The sequence below is a fragment of the Neofelis nebulosa genome, chromosome 16 (genome assembly GCF_028018385.1).
Source record: "Neofelis nebulosa isolate mNeoNeb1 chromosome 16, mNeoNeb1.pri, whole genome shotgun sequence".
In the NCBI taxonomy this organism is placed as follows: domain Eukaryota; kingdom Metazoa; phylum Chordata; class Mammalia; order Carnivora; family Felidae; genus Neofelis; species Neofelis nebulosa.
Window position 1 is genome coordinate 26,409,212 of NC_080797.1, and position 23,918 is coordinate 26,433,129.

The 23,918-nt window shown below is 47.6% G+C and overlaps 1 protein-coding gene across 3 annotated transcripts in view; it reads left to right on the forward strand.

The window, feature by feature from the left end:
- The window catches only part of PRKCA (protein kinase C alpha), a 401,449-nt gene that overhangs the window by 312,922 nt on the left and 64,609 nt on the right, over window positions 1-23,918 (forward strand). For all 3 annotated transcript variants that reach the window (XR_009255428.1, XM_058705741.1, XM_058705742.1), the window contains 3 exons: window positions 1,853-2,009; window positions 3,082-3,216; window positions 3,470-3,566. Coding sequence is in view for 2 of the 3 variants with exons in the window: in XM_058705741.1 (XP_058561724.1) it covers window positions 1,853-2,009; window positions 3,082-3,216; window positions 3,470-3,566 (389 nt within the window). In the remaining variant the exon portion in view is untranslated. The remainder of the gene's footprint in view (window positions 1-1,852; window positions 2,010-3,081; window positions 3,217-3,469; window positions 3,567-23,918) is intronic.

The window sequence follows — 23,918 nt, forward strand, 5'->3', positions numbered from 1 at the left end:
TTTTCTAGGTGAAGCAGCAGAGACTCAGGAATTTCTGTTTTCCGGTGCTTGGGAGTCCATGAGGGAGGCAGGATTTGAAAGCAGATCTGATGAGCCTGCTTGCTTATATGTTCTATCCACCCCCAGGTGGATAAAGTTAGATATCATCTTATGAGGGGGAAATGCTTGGAAAGCATAAGTGAATATAGGAATAGAGGAACATAGGCCTGGCTTCTCTGTGGCTAGTTGATCTGAGCCAGTCCACTCCCCCCACTCAGACCATTTGAATAATGGTCCTATTTGTCACCTGCCCGTGCTAAGACTTCCAGACAAGTAAGGCTATTGGCCAGCAGGCGTGGGCACTCAGTGTGTCCCCGGGCTGGTAATGGGCAATGCTAGTCTGTGACTTCTCTTGGGGCAATGTCCAGGGACCCAGCATCTTTAGCATCCCCTATGCCCTGCTCTATATCTGCCCACTGTTAACTCTAGCACCTTCTTCTAAAATTCTTCTAAGGACTTGCTTTTAATAGCCAAGCTAAACTGATAATCAGTACTAGACAAGAACAGTGTTTCCCCAATACTCCCATGCATCAGAATCAGGAAGCTTGGTGAACACAGATCACTGCACCTGCCCCTAGAGTCCTGACTCAGTCAGTGACGCTGACGGTCTAGGGGCCACACTGGGAGAGCCACTGGGCTTCAGAGCCCAGTCCCAGTTTAGATGTGTCCTCAAGGTGTCTGGCTAATTAGGGACCCTGATGATGGGAAGTTTCAGCCATGCTGGGGAAGATGCCTTTGGAAGATGGTGAGGAAGACATTTGGGATAGGCAGGCTCAGGCTTTTGTCCCTTCTTATCGTGGCAGTAGATAATGACCTATCTCATTTACATGCAGTGGCTTCACCCGTTCCCAGAGGTAATAAACCCCTGCTAGCTGCATCTCTGAGCATGCCTCCCTCTGTGGATGAAATGGCCTTTGCTCCTCATTATTTTGGATTCCCATACGAGTGCTTCTTGGTCTGGGATGCGCATTGGAATCATCTGGGGGTCTTGTTAAAATGAGAATTCTGACTTGGGAGTTTGGGGGTGGGGCCCAAATGACAGATTCCACACATCTGATGGGCACACAGCTGATGTCCCAGGTGCCGCCGGTCTGTGGACACGCTGTGCACGTCACATAACAAGGCAGAGCACACGTGTGGGGCGTGTTCTGTATCACAGCTGTATGCGCCCCTAGCTCTTTCCGCTGCTGCACAATAGTATCACCTGGGGAGCTTTTCAAAACGTGGGCCGCACCCCTCGGAGCTTCTGGCTTAGTTGTGAGCACTGGAATTTTTGAACCCCTTCCCAAGAGAGTCCAGCGTGTAGCCAGGTTGGAAATCGCTGGCCCTTTACAAAGAAAAGAGGTGAACCCTTTTAGAAGCTCAAGTGTGATGCAGTGCCACGCCCTGGGTTGGCTGGTTGTGCGGGGGCAGGGCACGCACCGGTTCCGGAGAAGGGCTGCAAATAGCACCTGGGGGTCTTATTTAAACACAGATTCTGTTTCAGCAGCTTTGGGGAGGGGCCCAGGCTGCTGAGTCTCTAACAGGTGGTGCGCAGGGGTCGAGAGTGCTGTTGGTCCAGGCTGATAACGGAGTCTGAGGGCAGGACCGCGGGGCCTGCGTGATGCCCATTATCTCTGGCAGCAATGACAGCGGGAAGCTTTTCTCATATTGAGGATCAGAGGCTTTTGGTCCTCCCCTCCTCTCCCTCTCAACACCATCTTGAGGTCTCTGTCACTCAGCTTGGTCTTGACACAGGACACTGGGCAATACAGGTCAGTTCTCTTTTTATAACATTTGATGGGTTTTTTTCTTTTTCCTTTTCTCTCCACAGTACGAGATGCAAAAAATCTAATTCCTATGGATCCAAACGGGCTTTCAGATCCTTACGTGAAGCTGAAACTCATTCCTGATCCCAAGAACGAGAGCAAGCAGAAAACCAAAACCATCCGCTCCACACTGAACCCCCAGTGGAATGAGTCCTTCACGTTGTAAGTTTTGTCTTCCCCCCTTGATTGAATTCCCTCCCTACGCATCACAGAGCTGCCCACCTCACTGTGAGAGGTAACGAGGCGGGCCTGTTGTAAACGCCTTTAAACATGGCTCCATTCCTGGGACTATCTCAGACCACTGCTAAGAGGTCGCTGCTGTCACTGCTGTTTGGTGGGTGGTAATTTGGTTTACCGGGGGTTACGTAATGCAGGCCCCAAATAGCATCAGAACCTACCCTGTACAAAAAATACTTTTATGCTAAACACACAGTGTATAAAAGTATAAAGTGTGTCCGCCTCTTGATGGACTTAAGTTCTTTGGAGGTTTAGGGGAAGGTGAGAATTTAAATAATAATTGGTAAAACCTGGAATACAGGAGTCACATGCTGTCACCACTGAAATGGAAAAATCATCCTCACCTTTCAACGGGGAAGACTTCTTGGAGGAGGTGACGTTTAAAACGGGGTTTAAAGGAGTGCCACGATTTCAGAGGCAGAGACGGTAGAAGGAGAAAGAAGGAAGGAGGCAGCGGGAGGAGGCGTAAAACCGTCAGGGTTGAGAGAAAGCACTGCCTGCAGCCGAGCACAAGCAAGCGACAGACCTTGTAGACTAGGACACACGGGAAGCGGTTTATGTGTGGACAACCCCAAAGGGAGCTCTTTTGTGTAGAACAGAGGTTGACAAGCTTTGCTCTATAAAGGGCCGGATAGTGAATATCTTAGACTTCCTGGGTCGTACAGTCTCTGTTGCAACCACACAACTCTGCTGTTCTCAAATCAAAAGCATTCATAGACAGTATATACACAAATTGTCATGGCTGTTTTCCAATAAAACTTTATTTACAAAAACAAGCTGTGGGCCAGATTTGGCCTGTGGGTCCTAGTTTGCTAACTGCTAGTCTGGAGCTTTGACTGCCATGGCCTGGTACTCTGTGGGCAGTGGGGAGCCACAGGAAGAGAATTGAATATACTATTGTTGTTTGAATGTCAGACTCCTATCATGAGCACGTGGCATCTCCCAGGAAGCGACGGTCTAGATAACCTTGTGCGTGTGCACGTGTGCTCTTTTGTAGCAAATTGAAACCTTCTGACAAAGACCGACGGCTGTCCGTAGAAATCTGGGACTGGGATCGAACCACAAGGAACGATTTCATGGGATCCCTTTCCTTTGGAGTCTCGGAGCTGATGAAGATACCAGCCAGTGGATGGTAAGGATGCCCAAGGTTGTATATGTCCGTGTCATGCAAAGGTTAATAGTCCCTAAACGCGAGAGCCCTTAGAGATTCAGCAAACTGGCTTTGGTCTGAAATGACCATTGACTGTGAGGTTATCTGGCTGTGGTCTCCCCACAGGATGCATTTCAGAAACAGCCGGTCTAGAGGCGGAAGGAGAGATGTTGCTGAACCCGTAGTGGCCCAAATGTGGCGTTCCTAACTCTCCTTCCCTCCGTGTCTCCCAAAGGTACAAGTTGCTTAACCAAGAAGAAGGTGAGTACTACAACGTACCCATTCCAGAAGGAGATGAAGAAGGAAACGTGGAGCTCAGGCAGAAATTCGAGGTGAGGACATCAATGAAATGGCGGGAACTGCCTTTCCTTTGGAAAGCTTGACCTCAGGCAGGGCCAGGGTTTGTGGTCACACTGCTGGAAGACAAAAAGCAACTTAGGTGTTCATCTTTTTCCATATTTAAGAACAGAAATGCCGCCTAATCGCCTTCCTTGGCAAGCTGCGTTCACATTCTAGGCCTGATTATCATTTTAGAGAACAGAGACCAGAACTATCCCAGAAATAAGCACGGGTGATTTCTGCATAAGAAATTGGCTGGCACATCCGTGGGGAGACAGGCAGTGTTCCAAGTGCAGTGTTCTCCTGGAAAGAAGGACTGTGCTTCTCCAAATGGCAGGGGGACACTCTGGCATTCGCTCGGGCGGTGGTTTGGGTGTGATTAAGCCAGCACCTTCATTTTTGCTCCAGACCTTTAGAAAAGGCCAGCTCATTGTCTCCTTCCCAGTGAGGGTCTGTCTGTGTTTGCCTTCCGTCCCAGATTCATCTGTCTCGCCTCCCTGTCCTGCTGTGCTCTCCCTCTCCTCCTCACTTCCCTCTTTCTCTTCTCCTCTCTGTCTGTACTTCTCTTCACTTTCCAGACACCTCCGCTCTTAACGAACGTTCTTTTCTCTAAGCACCTGCCGTACTTTCCAGGTCACAGCTTTTAATCTTTTCTGTTTCCTCTAATCACCTGCACTTTGGCTGTTTGAGGCATTCGTACAGTAACCATACCAGTCTGTGTAACTGGTTCATTTCTTTTTGAATCTTTCTCTTCTTCAGGCTAATTAGGATTCCCGGAAATTCCCGTACCCTGAAGAAACACACACACACACACACACACACACACACACACACACACACACACACACAGAGGTGTACAGATACTTGAACTGTTACTGAAAATACTGACACTAATGAGGTGCAGGTGGTTTTGTTTTCCTCCCTCCGTCGTTCCCTTCTCTCAAGTAAAAGTTTGCGCTAAAGAAACACGTAGGTCATATGGAGGCAGAATGAATTCCTAGGGACATAAAAATGTTCAGAGTGCTTCGGTTAGGCTGGTACTTGGTTGAAGTGGATGCTGATGGCAAATGCTCAAGGTCAGGGCTGAGCCCGGATGCCCTCAGAAGGATGAAGGAGTCACACATGGTATAAGTCAATGGCAAGGGACAGCAGGCCTCAGGACTGGTGACAGTAGGGTGTGGACTGTGTCTAAAGGTGGCCGCTGTTACTCAGCACCCGTTGACTGCTGCCACACACAAATGAGGGACCTTCTGGCCACCAGACTTTCTGGTTCTTCAAGAGAAGCCAAGAATCCAGATGGTTTGATACGACGTCTTCTGACTTCTTTTAATATTGGCAGCTCATTAAAACTCAGCTTGGTGTAGGTCAAACACACATCTATTGGTGTAAACACAGGTAAAATTCAGCCAGTGGAAATCAGCTTGTAATCTCTGCTCCTGAAAAATATAGGGGGACATATATATGTATATATATATATACACACACATATATATATTTATTTTTATTTATAAATATATATAATTAATTTATAACATATGTTTATGTTTATGTTTATTTATAATGAAGTTCTTTGCGAAGGGGCCTTGTAATACTTAGAGGCATTCAAGTGCAGAGATGGGTAAGGCTTGGGGTAGCTTCCAGCATCTATGCCAGGCATAGCTGTTTTTCTATTTATTTTTTCCTTCACTTGATGCATCAGCTACTCCCACCTTCACCCCTCCCCTCCCCCGAGCCGAGGACAGTAGCCCCATCCCCAGCATCACACCGCCTCTCTGAGGGCTGAATCCTTCCAGAGACTTCTGGGCCGCCGAGTGCGGGCACTACTCCTACGTCCCAGGCAGGGAGAGAGCCAAAAAGGTGAACGGAGCCTTGCTGACGTTCAAGCTATAGGTGTAGATCATCAGCAATCAACAGGTCAGGATCTGCTGGTATAGGGATGCAGTTGAGGGCAGAACAGTACTGAGGCATCATGATGGCGTCTCTCTTGGAAATACCCAAGACTTGGCTTTGCTGACGGAGAAATATTGACCCACTTTTTATGCTTCATTTCCTTGGCTTCCTGGCGAGTAACCTTCCTGTTTTTCCGGGCAGTGAGTGTAGCTTTTTATAAAGGTCAGAGTTCCAAACTCAAAAAACACAAGGGGCCGGGTGTGAGGGCTCGAGGCCAGAATTGCATTTCTCTCTAGAAGCCGGTTAGAGGCCGCATGTGTCATGCCCGTCACTCTTCTCCCTCCCGGCAGTGCACTTTGCACCGGAGTTCTGCAAGCCCAAGGCCAAGTGCAATAGAGGGCCAGAGCCTCTGCCGTCCAGCTTACAGACTTCTGTGCCCAGAGCACCCATGTGAGCTGCGTTCTGGCTTCTTCTTTAAACATCTCTCAGCTTCCTTAGACTTCACTGGAATTGCATGAGCTCGTTTTACTGAGAGTTGCAGGCGACCAGGCAGTAAAGCCACTCAATAGCAGTGTCAAGAAGATGCTGAGAATTTTATGACAACTGTTGTGTTGTATTTTTAAGATACTTATAGTTTAGGGGCGCCTGGGTGGCGCAGTCGGTTAAGCGGCCGACTTCAGCCAGGTCACGATCTCGCGGTCCGTGAGTTCGAGCCCCGCATCGGGCTCTGGGCTGATGGCTCGGAGCCTGGAGCCTGTTTCCGATTCTGCGTCTCCCTCTCTCTCTGCACCTCCCCTGTTCATGCTCTGTCTCTCTCTGTCCCAAAAATAAAAAAAAATTAAAAAAAAAAAACAACGTTTAAAAATAAAAAGATACTTACAGTTTATAAAATTATATAAAATTATATAATTATAACAAAATATTATATTTGTTTTTGAGAGAGAAGAGAGACAGAGCATGAGCCAGGGGGGAGGGGCAGAGAGAGAGGGAGACACAGGATCCGAAGCAGGCTCCAAGCTCCGAGCCGTCAGCGCAGAGCCTGACGCGGGGCTCGAACTCACGAACCGCGAGATCATGACCTCAACCGACGTCGGACCCTCAACCAACTGTTGTGTTGTATTTTAAAAACAATATCCGGATCTGATTTCAGACAGGAGTTATCGTGTAACGGTGTTCTGTTGAGGTCTGTCAGTGTGAAACTGGCAATATTTCCCCCGGATCCAGCTGTTGGGAAGCCGCGTGCCAAGGCAGAAGGGCCGTGTCTGCATTTGAGCAGTTCTAGGTGACAGCCAGCATTCCCAAGCGGGGTGCCACGTGCACCGAGTGCAATTTGGGGAACTTCCTCTAATGCCCACCCCACTTCCTCCCTCTCCACCCCCAGCCATGGTATGACTGCTTCCTGGCGTCTGCAGACTCCCTTCTTTGTACGTGTCTCTCCACGTACTTGCCATCCTGACTGGCTTTCCAGCATCTGAATCCTTTTCTCCTCCACCCGCTCTTTCAGAGATACGAGATACTTTGCTACCCTCTGGTAACAGTATGATTCAGCTGAAATGTTTAATTTGAAGTTCAGTGGTGAATCATGACCGGGGAAAAGACAGCATGATGACTAATCCTTTCAGGAATCGGCAGGACTCGGTGGCATTGTGTACCATCGAGTCCGCAGGGTGAGTCTTTCCATGACCAGCTCTGTTTTCTGGAAAGAGTTAACTACGTGTGGTTTTCAAATCCTCTTCCAAAAACCAAAAGCCATCCAATCTGATGGAGGAAAAACCCAAACAAATGAGCATTTACAGTTCTACCACTGCATTAGTATTTATCCGGTAACGTGGGGGGAAATGTTTTTAATGTATCGCTGATTCTAGAATTCTGGCTAACAGAATGATCAGTGGGGAAAGCTTTTAGGAACCAAAGAAATCCCAAGATGGTTGGAAATGACCTGATTCTGTAACACATTGTCCCCCTGAAGCACTTTATCTGCCCGAAAGTCAAAACAAGCCAGAACCTTGGCCCCAGTGTTTATGGAAAGTATATCTGTGGGTCTTTAAGCTGATCTATGTTTGTCTTCAAATAAAGTACACATAGTTCCTGATTCACAAACACAAGTTATATATCTGTTCATTTGTTCAATAATAAGTTTCCAGCAATGAGTAGAACAAACAGTGCCTCCTGTCTGTGGGGCTTATCTCTGTACCTTTGGGCCCTGTGTCAGGTTTTGGGAATGAAGCAGGGAGCTTATAGAGAAATAAGCATATTAGAACCCCCTGTGCTGCTCAGGGATTCTCCAGGACCTCCTCTCACTATAGAGCGGATCCAGGATTATGGTTCCTTCCTCCCGCTTCTGGGTCCCCACTCCCTGCGATGAGGCTCAAGGCCAGCGTTGGAGAGAGGGTCTGCCTTCCCTTACAGGTGGTCCAGAGGCTGGCTTAGCCCTCGCTCAGCAGACTTCCTGCAAAGGGTCACTGTAAGTATTTTAGGCTTTGCGGGCCTCAGGGTCTCTGTCTCAAGCACCACACTCTGCCTTTGTGCCACGAAAGCAGCCACAGAAAGGATGTCAACAAAGGGCATGGTTGTGTTCTATTAAAACACTCTTTGTAAGAACAGGCGACAGACCAGATCTGGTCCATGAGCCATAGTTCACTAACCCCTGGACTCTGTGTTAGAATCAACTCCTGGTTCTGCCAGTTATTAACCATGTGACTTCCCTGGGTGTGCCCTTCAGTGTAAATGAGAATAATAACAGTATTTTATTATACTAATATTATACTAATTATACTGATTTTATTATACTAATTTTATTATAAATTATACTAATTTTATTATAATAATAGTACTTGTTTTATTTTTTATTTTTATTTTTTTTTTCCAACGTTTTTTTATTTATTTTTGGGACAGAGAGAGACAGAGCATGAACGGGGGAGGGGCAGAGAGAGAGGGAGACACAGAATCGGAAACAGGCTCCAGGCTCCGAGCCATCGGCCCAGAGCCTGACGCGGGGCTCGAACTCACGGACCGCGAGATCGTGACCTGGCTGAAGTCGGACGCTCAACCGACTGCGCCACCCAGGCGCCCCAGATAATAGTACTTGTTTTAAAGATCAAATTAGGTTGTCAGTAGAAACGTCCTAAAAGTATACTTTTTATACAAGTGTTTTATCATCATCCCTCAACATGTGTCATTGCAGAAAGTAGGTTAGGGAGGGTGCTTTTTTTTTTTTTAACTTCTGGAGCATCCCTAAAAATAAAAAAAATTAATTTTGATATTGAAATTGTGTTCTAAATGGTTGGCAAGGTCTGTGTCCTGTGCTCCAGCCATATTATGAAGTAGGGACATATTGATGAGAACTTTACCACCATTCATAACGTCAGTTTTATGGGGAAAATAACGTCTTCATTTACATTTCGATGGATTTCCAGAACATGATGTGTGTGTAAATTGGGAACTTTGTGTAACTATAGGTCAGGTGATCTCTGGACGAAACGGGGTTTCAGGGGAGTTGTCGGGGGAGTAGGTGGAGTCTGACGCCGAGGGGTCTGTGTGCACTGACATTTCTCAGTACGATAATTTGGTATCGGGCCCTGAGCCAAGACGCAAAAGGGCCCATTTGAAAGATGCTTGACACGAACCACCCCTCTTCGGAACCCAAGTACCATCGTAAGCACAGCAGCAGCTAACTGTTCATCCAGATAAAGACAGAAATCGCACAGTTGGTTTATTAGTGATTGCGTTCGCATGCAAAGTCCAGCGTTTCTGTCGCTGTCACGTTGCTGTTTTGATCTTTTACAAAATCTGGGATCTGAATCATTCTCCTCTTGAGCCATGCCTCGGGAGTTCTGCGCGGCATTCAGCTTCCCACCTGGAAGGAGAGTAACTTCTGACCACATCTTTCCATTTTAAAACCTTTCCAGGGGACTTTTCTTGTCCTCGGTCCATCTCCGAGGTCATTAGTGAGCTTGGGCATTTTTGTGCTGTGTTTATTAGTCTCGTTGACTCTTCTCCTGAGCCCTTTGGGCCACGTCTGCCTCCAGCGTTGGGGTTGTCCTAGAATCAAGAACCAGGGAGAACGTTTTGGGGGAGGAGAAAAGGAGACGTGTGCTGTGCACCCACTCTCCGGCCCTTCCTCTGAAGCCAGCCGCCTGTGGCCTGGGTCTTATCCCCGCCCCACATCCCCATCTCTGATGCAGAGCCTTCCCGCCAAGGCTTGGCCCCTCGCCCTTGGGGCAGTTTCTTTCTAACCAAGACCTTCTTCCCTAGTCTTGGCTCCTCATAGAGAAATGAAGCAGTAAGGCTGATGGCCGGAGCCCTGGACCCGGCCCCGCCCCCCCCCCCCCCCCCCCCCCCCCCGGCCAACAGCACCTGAGCACAGGCTCAGGAGATGGAAACCACTCCCTACTTCTTCCCATTTCATAGTTCAGTATTTAACAAAATAAAAGCCGACTTCTCCCATTTTGCTCCAGGACCACAGCCACTACCTCCAATTTGTATTTTGAGGACTTGACACTACAGATGGACTTGAAATGAACTCATTTTTACCAGGGGGGTCGCTTGTCTCTCCCACATCGTGTTTACAGTTATTGGAAATTTCTGCTGTAAAAAAAAAAGTCCAGCAGCTTTCCTTAAAGGAGACTGCACCGTTCTCTCCTGGCCCGATTGTCGAGGCATTTTGCTGTTCTCACCATTTTGTTCCAGATAATTAAAGTAGAACAAGATGAGAAGCTCGAAGCACCTCGTTCTGTACTTGCCACCCACTGCTGGAGTAGGAACTCCAGGGAAAGTTCAAATCTAATAGGAAAAAACGGAAGTTAAAAAGCAAAACAGACACATTCATAGCAGAATTAAGATGGTTAAGAAGCAATGCACTTTGGGCTTTGTCTGCCGTGGAGTATTCCTGTTGTCAGAAAATAACGGAAAGCTGTGTCCCATTAGAGAGCTGGCAAATGATCCAGCACAGATAGCCCTCTGGAGTGTCAGGGTTCAAGAGGACAAGCCGAATGTATTGAACCTGCCGTGTCGCCTGAAATGCGGGTGCGCTCTCCCTAGAGAAACGCTTGCAGAGTTCTCTGAAGAGAAATTCATGACCAAGTGTGAAGTACGGCAGTGGCTCTTGGGGCGAGGTCTTGACTACCAGCTGCCATCCTGTCCCTTCCTGGGAGCAGCAGGTGGGATGCTGATGGGGACAGAGATGACATTGGCAGTGAGCCCAGAGAGTGACCGCTAAGCTCCAGGCGGTTTCCGTGCTGAGCCCTAAGACCTCTTGCCTTTGAGAGGGGGTCCTGCACCGAGGTGGGAGCCTCAGTCCGGGAGTTAGGCTGCTGGAGTTCAAATCCTGGCTTGTCTACATCCCGGTCACGTGAACTTGGGCCAGTTACTCTGCGTTTCAGCATGGTGTTCTAGAAAGAGGATACAGTTTGGAATAGTCATGGCTCCACATCCTTGCCGTACTGCTTCCTAGCAGTAACCTTGAATAAGATGCTTGAATTCTCCGATCTTTAATCTGTGAAATGGAGGCAGTAATAGTACCTACTGCATAGCATTGCTGTGGCGATCCATTCAGCTCATTTGTGTAAGTTGCTTAGCCTAGTCCCGGGCATATAGTAAGCGCTCAATAAATGTTAGCTAGGACTTTTTTTTTTTTTTTTTTTTCCTTTTTTCGCGTTCGTTATGGCTGATTATATAAAAGAGACTCAGGTTTGTTTTTTTTTTTTTTTACTTACATTTATGAAAACTTACAAACTCTGACACTATACTTGTATGTGCAAAGAGGTGCTACAGAGAGGCAAGAGCATTTGAGAAGTTTTGTCAAGGAGTCATTCCTGAGAACCAGTAGATTGATTGTCCCCACATTCACTGCTTTCTAGAGCCTGAAACTTAACTCCAGTTCTCTCGTGATACCCTCAGCGGCAGGCTTCCCAGCCCGTCGCTGCTTTGGCTCAGTTTCCCATGGGCGTGGCTCACAGGCAGCATTTCAGGGTTGTTTGAACTTGAATGCTTCCCCGATTGGCAGCTTGGCCAGTGCCACCCTCGGCCTGACCCTGTCCGTGCATCCTCTGTGCTCTGCCCAGGACCTCACATTGACACCCTTAGAATAACTCTCATTCTCCCCAATTACAGACCGTCACCTCACTCCTCATCTGTACAGCCTTTATCTTCAGGTGGTCAAGGAACACGAGACGTTCTTCTGCCCATGGAATCAGGCCAGCCCATAGGAGCCAAGCTTATTCATCTCTGCCGGTTTGAACGCATCGTCAGCTAGATAATCACATAACCCCGGGGCGCCTGGGTGGCTCAGTCAGTTAAGTGTCCGGCTCTTGATCTCAGCTCAGGTCATGATCTCGCGGTTCATGGGGCCGGGCTGTGTGCTGACCGTGCAGAGCCTGCTTGAGATTCTCTCACCCCCTCAGTCTGCCCCTCCCCTTGCTCACGCTTTCTCTCTCTCTCTCTCTCTCTCTCTCTCAAATAAATAAACAAACATTTTTTTAGAAATTTAAAAATAACAATCACAGAATCTTAAATTTCAAGGAGTAAATAGCTGCATTTTCCCATACCTTGAAAATCCTCTAGGGCCGTGCTGATTAATTCAGCAGCCACCAGCCATAGGTGCCCATCGAGCACTGAAAATACGGCCAGTCTGAGGTGAGATGTGCTCTGTATATGAAGTACACATTGGGTTTCAAGGACTCCGGAAAAAGAAGAGAGTGTAAAATACCTCAATAATAAGTGGTGTATTGGTTGTATGCTGAAATAATATCTTGGGTATGTTGGGTTAACTATATAATTAACAAATCTGCTATTTTATTATATACTTTTATATATCAGTATTAAACATATTATTGAAATTAGTTGGGTTAGTTGGTCAGTTGCTTTAGTTGGTTAAATTAGTTGGTTGAGTTGGTCAGTTGCTTTAGTCGGTTAAATTTTTAAGGAGGGAGGTGACTAGGAAACTTAAATTTACATATGTAGCTCCCCTGGTATTTCTGTTAGGGCTAGTCTAGAACATTCCTCTCAATAAAGAACAGTTCGTTATGGGGTGGGGACTAAAATGCAAAAACAGTGACTTTCTAATGTATTTTTCCTGGGCTTATAAGTCATCACTATCCAAAAGAACCAGATTCTCTCAAGATACAGGGCATGTTGCTGGGCCCAGATAAGTTTCGTTTGCTGTTTTTTGGTTTTGGGTTTGTTTGTTTGTTTGTTTGTTTGTTTGGCATGGCCAAGTAATTAGTAGAGAGAAGGATGTAACAAAGCTGAGGTGATATTTGAGTTACCTAGTAATTTGATGATATATGTTTCTAATAGCATATCCTGAAGACAGCAAAATCTATGGAGAATCTCCGGTCAGTTGGAAAGCTGTCAGCAGAGTTCTAACCTGGCTCTCTCTTCTAGTCACAAAGATGCTTTACCTCCTGGACTTTCCTAAAAGTGTTACCTAAGGGCTCTGAACCTGTGAGCCACATTAATTTTAACATATTTTGGAAACAAGGTGACACTCAACTTTCCATGGCTGAAATGTTTTATTTGGAGGGTTTTATTTGTTTGACTAGGTTCTGCAAAATGTCCATTGGTCAGAATCTAAAGCAGGATTAGCAGTGGCTTCGCTGATGTCTGTGCCTTCACGGTTTTTGTGACCATTGAGAAGCATATCAGGATCTAAAGCAGAAGCAGACAACATAAAATTGACAAGCATGCTCCATTAGAATGGGGTTAGTGACAGAGGTCCAGAAACTACTAGAAAGAAGTATCCCCCTGAAGACGCTACAAATTGCCCTAAGATCACACACTGTATCTCCTTTTATTTATTCCGGAGCAACATTTCGAGATTATCCCTGTTACTGATTAACAAATTAATATGATCCGCTTACTGTGAAAGTATTTAAATCAACACAGATGAGTCTCCGTTGCCAGGTTATATGCGGATAGAGCAAGCAAGCATTTTCCTGTTTACTGTTGCTGAAATTGGATTTTCCGAAAGCCTCCATTGTCTTTGAAGACTTTATCTAATTCAGGATGTTCTTCTGTGGATGAGAAAAAAGAAAATAGTTCATTGGAGACCCTCAGATAAATTGTAGCTATTTGCTGATTTGATCGGGCCTGCTACTGTTACTATGGAAACCTGAGTACTTTCCAGTGACCTTTTGGACACAAAACAGAAAATCTATGTGCCCCAATATAGATTCTGCTTTTTTTTTTTTTAATTTTGGTCCTTAAGTAGCTTAATTAACTAATTTCTGAACTGTGCAACGTTAAGGGGGAAAAGCCTATAAAATGCACATCACTTGAAGGATATTTTAATCTTTGTAGTTCAGCTCTGTCTTAGAAACAAACCTTAAACTGAAATGAGGCAAGGTTTAGTGTTGGAAATCATTTTCGCGCATTCATTAGATCATTGTCAACAGAGGTTAACACTACCGCTCAACTTAGCAGACTCCAAGAAAGCTTCCAAAAGCAACTGCAGAGAATTTGTGATTAGTCTGTAAGGGAGGGCGAATGCATTTATATCATAGCATTGGCAACATGCTTTCAGCTTAATTTCTCTTACGGAAATGACTTTGCTGGGAAACCAGAAAAAGATTGTACGTTCCAGTTGTCTGTTCCACCCTAACGGATTCCTGAAATGACCCAAAAAGCCTTGTGTTTGTAGCTATGGGGTTGGCCTTATGGATGGATATTGCTGGTTCAATAAACAGGGCAAGCCTAATACGAAATGTTAGAGGCAGCTCTCCACGTGAAACCAGGCCCCGGTACCCACAGGAGATTAGCAGGGCAGGAACTGGAAGGTAGGAAGATCGAGCCAGCGTCTCTTGGCACTAACACAGACACGGGGCACTAACGTGGGGCCCCCAAGCACGGACCCGGGTCCCTATGGTTTTAGCCTAAGCACCAAAGAAGAAGTTAAGGCCCCTTAAAAGAGGAAAGCCTAGAATAAGCGTCACCCCATACATAATGCTGTTCACTGTTTTTCCCAAGGAATGAGTCCTACGAAGAATTAGAATTGGGGACCTAGAGAGGTCAGTCCCAAGGATTCTGAACTCCCTGGGTAATCCTGAAAAAGAAAGCGGCGACCACTCTGGTGCTCCCCAGATCCCCACGGCTCCAAGTGTGGTACGGGGACCAGCGGCATCTGGGAGCTTGTTAAAAGCGCAGAGGCTCAGGTCCCATCCTGGACTTTTAACTGAGTCAGCATCTGATTTTCACAAGATCGCCAGGTCGTTCCTATCCCCTTTAAGATTTGAAAAATGCCATTTGGAGAGGATGTGACCTGTTGACGAGTGAGTGAACAAGCTTATATTCTCCACTGGCTGTGGAGGTGACGAGGCCAGACTCCATTACGCCCAGCATCCTAATTAAGTGGGACAGGCATCGCACCCACCCGCCTGCTGGTGTCTGGCCCATGCATGGTTTTAATATTTTAAATGACTTTTTAAGCTTAAGATTCGCAACACCTGAAAACTAGGTGGAATTCATATTTCAGTGTCCACAGAGTCTGTTAACACAGCCACGTGCATTCCTTCTTTGGCAGTGGCTGCTTTCATGCTGCAAGGGCAGGAATGTGTCCCTGCAGTAGACGTTGAAGGGTCTAGAGAGCCTAAAACACATGCTGCCTGGTCCTTTACAGAAAACGTTTGTAATGCAGTAAGAGAATATTACAAGTGGCAGAGGTGTTTAAAATTATCTTTTTTGGGGCGCCTGGGTGGCGCAGTCGGTTAAGCGTCCGACTTCAGCCAGGTCACGATCTCGCGGTCTGTGAGTTCGAGCCCCGCGTCGGGCTCTGGGCTGATGGCTCAGAGCCTGGAGCCTGTTTCCGATTCTGTGTCTCCCTCTCTCTCTGCCCCTCCCCCGTTCATGCTCTATGTCTCAAAAATAAATAAACGTCGAATAAAAAAAAAAAAATTAAAAAAAAAAAAATAAATAAAATAAAATAAAATTATCTTTTTTGATGAGAAAACAAAAGCACAGAAGGGACTTCGCCGAGCTGGTCTTTAGCAGGACCCAGAGCCCCCTGACTCTTCTCCGTCGCCCTCCCCGTGACACCACGCTCCCACCCCCTTCACGCACATGTCCTGCCCTCACACGCACCTTGGAACTTGCTTTCCCTTGAAAAGAACCTCCCTTCCCCTCCCCTCCATCTCAAGCTTTCCAAAGCCTACCCTCATTTACAGAAGTCTCAAGCCTTTCAAACCCGTCTGAGGTTTCCTTGTGCTGGAGACACCTGTAAGACTTGTCACCTTCAGGTCTCCAGAGTGAGAGCCTCAAGCCCTGCTTGCAAGTGCTTCAGAATCTAAACGTCAGGAGCCATTCGGCTTTTGTTGACAGCCCAGGGGAGGCTGTCTGAGCCCGTGTGTCTAGGGAGCTGATGGAGGCAGGGCTGTGGCTCAGGAGCTCCATGAACTGCGTGTCTGTCGTGGCCGTTATTGACAACCAGGGAGTAGACGTTTAGGCAGCTCTCAGACAGGCACCGTCTCCGCTTTGCCCAGCGGCATTTTGCTTCCTCATCACCCATCCGACACCCAGGCATCCAGCATGTGTCCCCTCAGAGTGCTCCTAGATGTGTGGAGCGAGAGGGTCTGTGGGAGTCCGGCTGATTCACTTCATAAGCCTTTGTTTGACTCTTTTTCCCCCCAAAAAAGATTTGGGTTCGTTTGTCATGTTCCAAGCGTGAAATGGCTTAGGGGTCTCTCTAGGTCCCATGGAGTCTCAGAACAACTGCCTAGTGGTTGCTGGAGGACTGTGAGGCTGCCTGTCACAGGATCAAAGTGTGTCTGCTGGGGGATTTTTGTCTCCTTGCAGAAGGTGACCTATTACAGATGGGATCTGGAGGTAGGACCCTTCTGAAGGCATACTATTCAGGGCATCTCGGCCAACATGGAGTCCTCTGTACCTCCAGGTATTCAAGCAAAGATCAGGCAACTCTTTCAGAAAGGTGCAGGAGAGATAGAAATGCCCGATTAAATTCCCTCCAAGGTTCTTGGAAACACCACCACCATTTCAATAAGGATGTTTTTGTTGCTATTGTTAGTTTCCTTTAATCTTGATGTGGATTAAGATCTCTGGCCTAAAATAGAGCTTTTGGGATTGGAATAAAATGGTCTATTTTGAGAACAATTATAAATAGATATGTGATTACAGATTTAAAGTGCCCATAATTATAAGATGTAACCGAAGCTAATCTATCCATACCTGCCCAAAGAGGTGTAAAAGTCGTATTTGACCAGCTTCCTATTTTAGTAGACAAAGCCTTCTGGGCACAAAGTGTCATCTGTCTGTCTCTGATCGCCTCTCTGTTCATGGATGTGGTGACCCTTTCAGGCTGTGGAATTGAGGTTCAGAAAACCAGCCTCTTTCTCACATTTTCTCCCGGAAGCAGACTCACACTCTGTATGAATTTGTGGGATTAATCTCATGACTCCTCATATAAAGTTTTCTGTTAAAATGGTTTGAGTTTACTTTTCTCACATGAGTACTTGAGAAACTAAAGTTATCCAGCCATGGTGGGCTTTTCTAAAGACAGAAATTGAAAGATGAAAAGAAGTACCAAAACCTCATTACCAATGGCATTCGGTCAACCAGAACATGGTTAACCAGCCACCCAGCCTGTTTCACCAGTTAACCTTGGGCTCTTCAAGGTATCGAACAGTCTTCTGAATCATCAAGGGGAAAAAAAAAAAAATTAGTTCTATCAGTGATAGTTTTCATGGTAAGTGGGTTTGGCTTGACTCTGATTTAGTGAAGAGCGGCAACCCTTGTGTTAAATCCTTGGGTTTAACTAGCTGTGTGCTGCCTCAGACACTTGACAAACCAGAGACCCCATTACTCCATCATATGGATCAGCCAAAAGCAGAAGAAGCGTCCATGACTGTAGTGGAGCCGTCTGACATGATGTCATGCCTGGCCACATAAAAGCCACAAGGAGGAGAGAGACGGGCCTTGGATCCATGTGGTTTGACCCAAGTCCTTCCATTCTCTCATACGACAAGACGGTGTTAGTTCCCACCCCTCCAAGGGCCAAATCAAACCCGCAGCTGCCAGGGACCCAGAGCAGTGCCCGCCTGAAGGTTCTCCTCCTTCTGTCCTGGACCCTCACGCCACGTCCTGGGCTGTCTCTGCCCCACGCGCTCTGTGTGCGTTGTACGTGGAGCCTAAGGTGTCTTGTACTCAGTCTTTATTTTTCTCGTGCTAATTGTTTTCCTGTGTGTGTAGCATTTCCCCTACTAACCTAGCAGTTTTTCTTCTTCTCCTGTCTCTTACAGGGATGTTATGTCCGCTTCTTGAAGGTAGTTCTCCCTCCGCTCGGTCCTTTTCCACCTTCCCTTCCACAAAAACATCCGCCCTGGTTTTTGTGGCTGCGAAGCCTGAGCCCCCGGCCGTGCTCTCCACTCTTAAGGATGCACTGTATGTTCTGGTGGCTTGAACCTTATGCTTACTTGTGTCCTAGCTCGTATGCTCCCGTCCCGATGGCCACGGCCCTCCAGTGAGGAAAAACGTTCCTCGCACATCGCCCAGAGAGTATACGAGCCCTCCCCACTCTTCAGATTAGGTTCATTGAAGATTATACCAAGGATATCTTGAAACCTCCTCTCCGTGATTAAAGATAAATTCCTGTCTGTAAAATTTAAAAAGCATCAAATGAACAGAAAGAGTGCATCTTTAAATTGACAGCACATTTCCCTTTTCCTTCTGTTAGTATATATTTCCAAGCACATGTTAAGACTCATTTGCAATTTTCTGTAGACCCACATCTACATAAGCATGCAAGCAATATGGTGTACTTACACTACATGTGCGTGTTTATATATGGAAGCTGTAGTGTAATATATCATGGGCTGAAATCATCAGATTTTTCTGATGTTCTGAATGCCTGGCTTAATACTACTCACTATAATTTCATTTCTTTTTTTCATTTTTTTCATTTTTTTTTTCCAACTCCATGGTCATGACCTAATCAACCATTCTCTCCCCAAACTATCAAATGGAACTTTGCAACTTGCATGTAAATGATTTCAGAAATCTTGTCTGTAATCATTTCTGACAACACCACTCTCTTTTTGGGGAGCTGGTTAGAGCCGGGTACCAGCTGTGTTTTCAACGTATTGCCTTTGTTAATAATTGAAATCCACTCTGGACTGTTCCAGCATATCTGTATTGGAACCACCTGGAAAATCTAAACATTCAAATGCTTGGGTGAATAATTCGCAAGGGAGAAATCCCACACCTGATCCTAAGCTAGAATCAACATATAATATTCCTTTTTAAAACACTGTACTAAAGAAAACCTCTAATAAGTCATGTTTTTCAAGTTTCTCTCTGTAGAGCCTGTATCTGGACACTAGAGATGTGTCCCCTGGGGGGGCCATAAGAGATTAGTGACCCAGAGTTATTGAAAATCGGGACAAAAAACATATTCTTTGAGGTTTAATGAGTCTTACACAGTGTGGTGAGTATCGTGTGTGAAAGCTCGCATCTGTCGAGATTCGTCACTCTTGTCGCTGCCCTCCTGTTTGCCTTTTAAAACGTTTAAAACGCTGTCACACAATGCCATGTGTTCACGTTGGAGAAACATCTTTAGAAGTCGGCCACACCTGAACACCCCGAGCCACCCAGTGATTTCCTCTCCCAGAGTGAAAACATCCCGCCTGCACCCTCAGAGTGAGCCAACACCTCTTGATCATTCCAGGACGTGGAGACAGTTCCTACGTAGAAACAGACAAATCACCTGTCATCTTATGACCTGTTACTTCAAAGGACACCTTACCCTGATGAAGTAAATTCACACTTGGGGACTCAGAGTCAGGTCCTTCCTGTGACCCAGGTGTCTCTTGCCTATGTGACGTGATGCTCTTTGTTATTAGTTTGGAGACTATGTTGTTCTACGGAGAAATATATATGATGGGGCTGTATTTCACAACGTGCAGGAAAAGCCGGGTGCCGGTGCAAAACTCAGATGTGGCTGAAAGGGAAATGAAAGGAGAGGACAAAGAAGGAAAATTAGGGGGAAGCCTTCACTTCTCTGGATCTCCCTCCTGGCGGGTAAACCATGGCTCCTTCGCAGTGAGTGGCTGTCCCCATCTTCAGAAGGACTGCCATCCCCAGCCCCCACCTGCTGGGCAGCACGGCTCCCACCGTATCACTGCAGGGAAGCAGCAATGTAGTGGTTAAGCTCCGGGCTACCTGGGGGTTCAAATCCCAGCTCCGCCGCCTTGGGCCACTTAGCTTATCTCTCTTGCCTCAGTTTCTCCATCTCTAAAACGGGGATGATAAAAGCACCAGTCTCCTAGGACTGTTGGGAGGACCGAATGAGGAAATCTAAAAGGTGAGAACAGCATTGCCGCTGCTGTTACCCTAAGCATCCTCCCTCTTCCCAGCCCCAGGTGTTCCGAACCAGAGGTCTTCCCAGACGGAAGGAAGCATGGCTGTTTTCTGAGAAGCCATCACCAAGCTAAAACGAACCCTTGGTCGTGTTTTCTGAACCACCCACGGGCCCCGGGTAGGGAGACCCGGCTGTGCACTAGAGGCTAGCACGCCCCCGGCCCCCCACACGCAGCAACCGAGTGAGACCGTCCTGAGTTCACTGAAGAGCGGTGTCGGGAGGTGTCGGCAGTGCCTCTTATCCCACATGCTTTACATCCACGCACACGTCTTGTTTCCTGTGCCTTTTGTTATGGGTCTCAGGACAAGAAGCACAGATCGTGCTCTCTGAGAAAGAGAATGTCACCTGCCTGTCGGAAATGTGCCCCGATGCAGGCAGTAAAAACGGGGTGTCATCGCTCACACCTGCTCGCAGGGTGGTATCACTTGCTTGTGCGTGAACTAATCTTCACCTAGTGGCTCTTTCTGAGAATAGACTTGTCAGTAATCAGCCCACCGCCGGCTCCCCGGGGACCATTCCTCTGTGTGGACACGCCGGGAAGAAGCAGGCAGGCAGGACCCACCACCGTCACCAGCGGCCGTGGGTGGGCAGCCAGATTTGCACGGAAACTGGCGGCTGGAGCTGGGAGAAGCAGCCATGGTCTCATTTCTTACTGGGGGTGTCCCTTTTGTAGCCCACATTTCCCTGGGCCCCAGCAGCCTGTAGGTACCGGTGGGATCACAGTAGCTGAAAGAATTTGAGTTCTACTAGCTCTCCCCAGCTTATGGACTCAAGATCCCCACCCACTTCCAGGCAGGGAACACCCCCCTTCCCACCCCCCCAACACCCCCCCCCCCCCGTTCTGAGCCACACACACACCCTCCCCAAAGCTCCTCCTCAAAGGCCCTTCCTGCCCTGCAGACCAGCTCTTAAAGCAAACACGCGTGGACTGCTTGGCCACGTCCCCCTAGGGCAGTGGGGATCCCCCTCCCCATATATGTCCTTTCCTTCATCTGTGCCCCTCTCTGCTTGCTGTGCATGGGAGTAATCTCTCTTCTGGCCTGGCAGCAGCTACTGAACTCCGATTATGCCCCTTTCACTGTAGGAAGCGAGGGCTCCCCACACAGGAGGAGGTGGGGACGTTCAGTCTATTTTACAGATGAAGAAACCGAGGCCTCAGAGAAGTCAACAGTGCCGTAACTGGTATTGCAGTCCACATCTGGTGGACAGGCTCCTCACCTTTTGCGTCCCCAAGCTTCCCTGTCAGCCAGTGTCCCCAGGGGGCCCAGAGAGCAGCCCAGACAGCGCAGCTGTGGCTAGCCTGGGAAGCAGGTGTCCCACTGAGCTATAATCAGGTCCCTCGTTTTTAAAAACCGGTGCGGTCTTAAAACTCTCAGTGAAGATAGGGTGAAATCAATGGTCACGGAAACGTTGTGCTAAATTTAATTGCAGTCGGCTCCACTTTCAAAATGCTTACTGCTGTCAGAGACATTTTGTGATAAAAAAAAAAAAAAAATGAGCAAGCAAACATATCTAGTATTGGGGAAAGGATCATTTTGTTTGTGTTGACTGAGGAGGTGGGGTTGGGCCTCGTTCGCTAGATGCCCAGTCCTGCTCACCCTCTACGGCAGCAGCTGGACAGCGGTGGAGGGAAGTGTCTGGAACTTTCCCTAGGGAGGTGGACTTTATTGCCAGTTATGGCTTGGTTGTGGGTTTTTGGTGTTTTATTTCTTCAGTTGATTTCAGGAGCTGCTATTCTCTGATCATTTAGCTCCAACTGAATTTTCCCCAGTGGGCTTTTTTTATTGAATTCTGCGCTCCTGTGCCTATCATCATTTCTCATTATTTCCTAGATTGTTCTGTGTTTCTACCTTTAAGATAAACACAGAGGCTCCCCGGGGCCACTCCCCCGTTCCCTCACAGCCCTCCCTGCCTCCTTTTCCCTGCTTCTTGCAAAATCTGGGCTCAGAGGAGAAGATTCAAGAATCCTAGGTCTAGAACCGTCGACATGTTGTTTTCTAGAAACGAAGCATGCACAGACTCTAAAACACACTTCTGGCATCGGTGCACAGACCACGGGCCTCTCGCAGAGGCCCAGCTCTGACGCTGGAGATTTGAGTCCTCTCCTACAAAGGTCTAACTGGGAAGATACGATCGGTGTCTCATTTGAGCAGTCGTAGGAGTTTTACCTCTGTAGGCCAGACCAGGGAACCTTAGGCCTATTTCTACTAAAAGATCCCAGTCGAAACGCGGTCGCTCCAGAAAAGCAACACCACAAGAGGGCAGTCAAGACTTGCAAATAAAAGACTCCAGGGAAAGTTGCACACCTTAGTTAGGAACTTGTGACTGTATCTCTTTACTCTTGGATGGATGTGAAGACAGCATCAGCACTTTACGTCCCCCGTTGTTCCTCGGTTTTATGGAATGACAAGGTGCCAGGAAAGCCAGGAGTCCAGGCTTTCTCTGGGTCTGAGTGACTCCTGGGGTCTGTTCTGACCTGTGTGAGCCCCAGCCCATTCCTATCCGCCCCACTTTCTTAGCAGCAGAGAAGTCCCCACTTCTAAGCAGCCTTGCTGACAGTCCGGAAAACCATTTACTTTGATAGCTTCCAGGAGTTCACGTGGCTCCCGACCCCACCAGAGCTGACTCATAAAGCCAGTGCAGTATTAACCCCAAAGGGGAACATTCCTGGCAGGAGAAGGATTACAGGTTTCTAAGAAGTACCAGGTGCCGAAAATGCTCTATCGGTACCGTGCCACGGCCACATCCACTCCCATCATGCCTTCCCAAAGGCATCAGACAAATGTCTGCCATCACCCCCTGGTGAGAGACCATCTTTTTTTGCAAAGGGTAAAATTTAGGGGAAGTTTTTGGTCCTGGGACCCTCCCTGAAGTCTGGAATCTTAGCGCCTGGGGAGGACTAAGGGCAGCAACCTTCCCAGCATCTGTGTATCAGGTGAGACACGCGGTAATACTCCAGCCTGATAACCGTGCAGCAGTCAGCCTCAGCAGTTAGCAGACTGATCTGGGAAATGGGGGAACACTAGGTTGGCGGAAAAGGAAACAACACAGCAAGACGCTAGGGGCGTGTGATATTCAGTACACCAAGAAGAACCAAGTGCTCTGTGTTTCCCCACCTTGGGCAGAGCGCTAATATGTCACGGGCCCCACATTCCTCCTTATGCTAGGCTCGGTTGCCATGACAACAGGCCTGCTGGCTTCCTGTGAATTCATTTCAGCACTGGCAGCAGCCTAAGTGGATGTGTCCATAAAAATGTTTCTTCTTAAGAAAAGGACTTAATGTGGTTTCCCCTAAATTTCTGCTCTACCGACTAAGTACTTCACTCACCACGTCGTTTGGCAGCCAAACAACTTGTTCCTGTCCCGGTGAGCACATCAGGCATCGTGGAAGAGTGAATCATTCAGGTGCATTTGAGGTTCTTAATTGTTGCCATTCCGATTGGCTAGCAAGGAGATACAGACGTTCTGTTTGAATCTCACTACAGGGATATAGGGCAAAGGTTGGCAAACTACAGCCCAAACAGCCCAGATTCCGGCTGCTGCCTGTTCCTGTAAATGAGATTTCATTGGAACACAGCCTCCCTCATCCATCCGTGTAGCTTTCACGCTACAATGGCAGAATCGGGTTGTTAAAACAGAATAGTTGACTGGCAAAGCCGAAGATACTCATTATCCGTCCCTTTACGGAAGACGTTTGCCTACCCTTGATATAGGAGGGTGACCACCAAATTCAGAGATCAGAGCTCGGGGAGGGGAACTGATTTAGACACATCACTTAGCCCACCAGGTCCCAGGTGCCTCGTCCGCAGTCCGTAACATGGGTGTCTCAGGTTAGCTTATCTCCAACTTCCTTCCAAATGCTGAATGCTCTGTCACCCTTGTGCCGTTGGTAAAACATTGCATCCCAGATGAGGCAACTCTTAGCACAGGGGAGTGGTTCTCTGCCAGGTGGCCTAGGGTCCTGTTTCAAGGACCAGTATAGAGGAAGGCTAGCATCCTTGACGTCTTCCTCCGGTACCACCACGGCTCGGCGCAGTGGCCACGGGTAGTGGAGTTCACTCTCTAGGCCCCAGTGCCTTTACCTGCACCAAAG